Source organism: Agelaius phoeniceus, chromosome 32 (genome assembly GCF_051311805.1).
Source record: "Agelaius phoeniceus isolate bAgePho1 chromosome 32, bAgePho1.hap1, whole genome shotgun sequence".
NCBI classification, from domain to species: domain Eukaryota; kingdom Metazoa; phylum Chordata; class Aves; order Passeriformes; family Icteridae; genus Agelaius; species Agelaius phoeniceus.
In genome coordinates this window covers 1,204,865-1,210,176 of record NC_135296.1, presented here as the reverse complement: position 1 = coordinate 1,210,176, position 5,312 = coordinate 1,204,865, and the positions used below count along the sequence as shown (strand labels likewise).

The 5,312-nt window shown below is 58.9% G+C and overlaps 1 protein-coding gene across 1 annotated transcript in view; it reads left to right on the top strand.

Moving 5' to 3' along the window:
• Positions 1 to 1,208: 1,208 nt before the first annotated feature.
• LOC143696270 (nucleoredoxin-like protein 1) overlaps positions 1,209 to 5,312 on the top strand; it is a 9,651-nt gene continuing 5,547 nt past the window's right edge. Inside the window, exon 1 of the mRNA XM_077192222.1 lies at positions 1,209 to 1,383. Within this exon, the coding sequence (XP_077048337.1) occupies positions 1,334 to 1,383 (50 nt within the window). The 5' untranslated portion in view covers positions 1,209 to 1,333. The remainder of the gene's footprint in view (positions 1,384 to 5,312) is intronic.

Here is a 5,312-nt window from a genome sequence, read left to right as displayed (position 1 = left end):
GCTGCGCCTCGTCTACCTGGGCCAGGAGCGGAGCGAGCGGGAGCACCGCGAGTACCTGAGGGCCATGCCCCGAACATGGATGGCGCTGCCCTACAGGGAGGCCGCGTTCGGCAGGTGAGGGACAGAGGGGACACCTGGGACAGGTGAGGGATGAGTGGGGACAGGAGCACCGCGAGTACCTGAGAGCCATGCCCCGAACATGGATGGCACTGCCCTACAGGGAGGCTGCGTTCGGCAGGTGAGGGACAGAGGGGACAGGTGAGGGACAGGGGGTGACACCTGGGACAGGTGGGGACAGGGGCACCGCGAGTACCTGAGGGCCATGCCCCGAACATGGATGGCGCTGCCCTACAGGGACGCCGCGTTCGGCAGGTGAGGGACAGAGGGGACAGGTGAGGGACAGAGAGGGGACACCTGGGACAGGTGAGGGACGGGGGGGGACAGGAGCACCGCGAGTACCTGCGGGCCATGCCCCGAACATGGATGGCGCTGCCCTACAGGGAGGCCGCGTTCGGCAGGTGAGGGACACCTGGGACAGGTGAGGGACGGGGGGGACACCTGGGCCAGGAGCGGAGCGAGCGGGAGCACCGCGAGTACCTGAGAGCCATGCCCCGAACCTGGATGGCGCTGCCCTACAGGGACGCTGCGTTCGGCAGGTGAGGGACAGAGGGGACACCTGAGACGGGGGGGACACCTTTGGTGGGTGGGGACAGGTGGGGATGGGTGGGGACAGGAGCACCGCGAGTACCTGAGAGCCATGCCCCGAACCTGGATGGCGCTGCCCTACAGGGAGGCCGCGTTCGACAGGTGAGGGACAGGGATTGACACCTGGGACAGGTGAGGGACAGGGGGGGATGGATGGGGATGGGTGGGGACAGGAGCACTGTGAGTACCTGCAGGCCATGCCCCGAACCTGGATGGCGCTGCCCTACCGGGACGCTGCCTTCGGCAGGTGAGGGACAGAGGGGACACCTGGGACAGGTGAGGGACACCTTTGGTGGGTGGGGACAGGTGGGGATGGGTGGGGACAGGAGCACCGCGAGTACCTGCGGGCCATGCCCCGAAACTGGATGGCACTGCCCTACAGGGAGGCCGCCTTCAGCAGGTGAGGGACAGCGGGGGGGAGGACACCTGGGACAGGTGGGGACACCTTTGGTGGGTGGGGACAGGAGCACCGCGAGTACCTGAGAGCCATGCCCCGCACCTGGATGGCGCTGCCCTACAGGGAGGCGGCGTTCGGCAGGTGAGGGACACCTGGGACAGGTGAGGGACAGGGGGGACACCTGGGGACAGGTATGGGAGCGAGCGGGAGCACCGCGAGTACCTGAGAGCCATGCCCCGAACATGGATGGCGCTGCCCTACAGGGACGCTGCCTTCGGCAGGTGAGGGACAGAGGGGACAGGTGAGGGACAGGTATGGGAGGGACAGGGGGGGACAGGAGCACCGCGAGTACCTGAGGGCCATGCCCCGCACCTGGATGGCGCTGCCCTACAGGGACGCCGCGTTCGGCAGGCGAGGGACAGGGGGGACAGGTGCGGACAGCTTTGGTGGGTGGGGACAGGTGAGGATGGGTGGGGACCCCTTTGGTGGGTGGGGACAGGAGCACCGCAAGTACCTGCGGGCCATGCCCCAAACATGGATGGCGCTGCCCTACCGGGAGGCCGCGTTCGGCAGGTGAGGGACAGTGGGGACAGGGGGGGACACCTTTGGTGGGTGGGGACAGGAGCACTGTGAGTACCTGCGGGCCATGCCCCGAACATGGATGGCGCTGCCCTACAGAGAGGCTGCGTTCGGCAGGTGAGGGACACCTGGGGACAGGTATGGGAGCGAGCGGGAGCACCGCGAGTACCTGCGGGCCATGCCCTGCACCTGGATGGCGCTGCCCTACCAGGAGGCCGCGTTCGGCAGGTGAGGGACGGGGGGGACAGGTGGGGACAGCGGGGGACATCTGGGCCAGGGGCGGAGCGAGCGGGAGCACCGCGAGTACCTGAGGGCCATGCCCCGAACATGGATGGCGCTGCCCTACAGGGAGGCTGCGTTCGGCAGGTGAGGGACAGAGGGGACACCTGGGACAGGTGAGGGACAGGGGGGACAGGAGCACTGTGAGTACCTGCGGGCCATGCCCCGAACATGGATGGCGCTGCCCTACAGGGAGGCTGCCTTTGGCAGGTGAGGGACAGTGGGGGGACAGGTGGGGACACCTGGGACAGGTGAGGGGCACCTGGGACAGGTATGGGAGCAAGCGGGAGCACCGCGAGTACCTGAGGGCCGCCATGCCCCACTCCTGGATGGCGCTGCCCTACAGGGAGGCCGCGTTCAGCAGGTGAGGGACAGAGGGGACACCTGGGACAGGTGCGGGAGCACCGCGAGTACCTGAGGGCCATGCCCCCCGCACCTGGATGGCGCTGCCCTACAGGGAGGCTGCGTTCGGCAGGTGAGGGACACCTGGGACAGGTGAAGGACAGGGGGTGACACCTGGGACAGGTGAGGATGGGTGGGACAGGTGGGACAGGGGCACTGCGAGTACCTGCGGGCCATGCCCCACACCTGGATGGCGCTGCCCTACAGGGAGGCAGGTGAGGGACAGAGGGGACAGGTGGGGACACCTTTGGTAGATAAGGGACAGGTGAGGGACAGGTGAGGGACAGGTGAGGGAGGTGGAACATGTGAGGATGGACAGGTGGGGACAGGTGAGGACACCTTTGGTAGGTGAGGGACAGGTGGGGACACCTTTGGTAGATAAGGGACAGGTGGGGACAGGTGGGGACACCTTTGGTAGGTGAGGGACAGGTGGGGACACCTTTGGAAGGTGGGCACAGGTGAGTGTGAGCACAGGTGGGGACAGCTCTTCACCCCTTTGCCACTTTTTCCCCATTATCCCCCCCATTTTCCCCCAATTTTCCCCCCATTTTCCCCCATATTTCCCATTTTTCTGTATTTTCACCCCATTTTTTCTGAATTTCCCCTATTTTCACCACATTTTTCTGTATTTTCACCCCATTTTCTGTCTGTCCCCCATCCCAGGGATCTGGCTGACCGTTTCCATTTTCCCCCATATTTCCCCCATTTTAACCCCATTTTCCCCCCATATTTCCCTTTTTTTCTGTATTTCCCCCCATTTTCACCCCATTTTCCCCCATTTTCACCCCATTTTTCTGTATTTCCCCCAATCCCAGGGCTCTGGCCGCCCGTTTCGGGGTGTCTCAGCTCCCGGCCGTGGTGGTGCTGGCTCCCAGCAGGGCCGTGCTGGTTCCCCATTCCCTGTTCCCCCATATTTCCCATTTTCCTGTATTTTCACCCCATTTTTCTGAATTTCCCCCATATTTCCCATTTTTTCTGAATTTCCCCCATTTTTTCTGTAATTTCCCCCATTTTCACCCCATTTTTCCTGTATTTCCCCATCCCAGGGATCTGGCTGCCTGTTTCCATTTTCCCCCCATTTCCCCCCATTTTTTCTGAATTTCCCCTATTTTCACCCCATTTTTCTGTATTTTCACCCCATTTTCTGTCTGTCCCCCATCCCAGGGATCTGGCTGGCCGTTTCCATTTCCCCCCCATTTTCCCCCCATTTTTCCCCCATTTTTCCCCCCATTTTTGCCCCATATTTCCCCCATTTTCACCCCATTTTTCTGTATTTTCACCCCATTTTCCTGTATTTCTCCACCCCAGGGATATGGCTGACCGTTTCCATTTTCCCCCATTTCCCCCCCATTTCTCCCCCATTTTCCCCCCACATTTCCCTTTTTTTCTGTATTTCCCCCCATATTTTGCCCATTTTCCCCCATTTTCACCCCATTTCCTGTCTGTCCCCAATCCCAGGGCTCTGGCCGCCCGTTTCGGGGTGTCGCAGCTGCCGGCCGTGGTGGTGCTGGCTCCCCATTCCCTGTTCCCCCATATTTCCCATTTTTTCTGTATTTTCACCCCATTTTTCTGTATTTTCACCCCATTTTCCCCCATTTTCACCCCATTTTCCTGTATTTCCCCACCCCAGGGATCTGGCTGCCCGATTCCATTTTCCCCCCATTTCCCCCCATTTTTTCTGAATTTCCCCCATTTTTTCTGTAATTTCCCCCATTTTCACCCCATTTTTCTGTCTGTCCTCCCATCCCAGGGATCTGGCTGACTGTTTCCATATTCCCCCATTTCTCCCCCATTTCTCCCCCATTTTTCCCCCCATTTTTCTGTATTTTCACCCCATTTTTGCCCCCCATATTTCCCCCATGTTTTGCCCATTTTCCCCCATTTCCCCCCCCATTTCTCCCCCATTTTCCCCCATTTTTCCCCCCATTTTTCTGTATTTTCACCCCATTTTTCTGTATTTTCACCCCATTTTTCCCGTATTTCCCCAATCCCAGGGCTCTGGCCGCCCATTTTGGGGTTGTCGCAGCTGCCGGCCGTGGTGGTGCTGGTTCCCCAATCCCTGTTCCCCCATATTTCCCATTTTTCTGTATTTTCACCCCATTTTCCCGTATTTCCCCAATCCCAGGGCTCTGGCCGCCCGTTTCGGGTGTCTCAGCTCCCGGCCGTGGTGGTGCTGGCTCCCAGTGGGGCCGTGCTGGTTCCCCATTCCCTGTTCCCCATATTTCCCATTTTTCTGTATTTTCACCCCATTTTTCTGTATTTCCCCCAATCCCAGGGCTCTGGCCGCCCGTTTCAGGTGTCGCAGCTCCCGGCCGTGGTGGTGCTGGCTCCCAGCGGGGCCGTGCTGGTTCCCCATTCCCTGTTCCCCCATATTTCCCATTTTTTCTGTATTTCACCCCATTTTTCTGTATTTTCACCCCATTTTTCTGTATTTTCACCCCATTTTTCTGAATTTCCCCCATATTTCCCATTTTTTCTGAATTTCCCCCATTTTTTCTGTAATTTCCCCCATTTTCACCCCATTTTTCTGTCTGTCCCCATCCAGGGATCTGGCTGCCCGTTTCCATTTTCCCCCCATTATTCCCCATTTCCCCCCATTATTCCCCCATTTTCCCCCAATTTCCCCATTTTCACACCATTTTTCTGTATTTTCACCCCATTTTTTCTGTCTGTCCCCCATCCAGGGATCTGGCTGCCTGTTTCCATTTTCCCCCCATTTTTTCTGAATTTCCCCCATTTTTGCCCCATATTTCCCCCATTTTCCCCCTATTTCCCCCCATATTTCCCATTTTTCTGTATTTTCACCCCATTTCCCCCATTTTCACCCCATTTTCTGTCTGTCCCCCATCCAGGGATCTGGCTGACCGTTTCCATTTTCCCCCCATTTTCCCCCATTTTTCCCCCAAATTCCCCCATTTTAACCCCATTTTTCTGAGTTTCCCCCATTTTT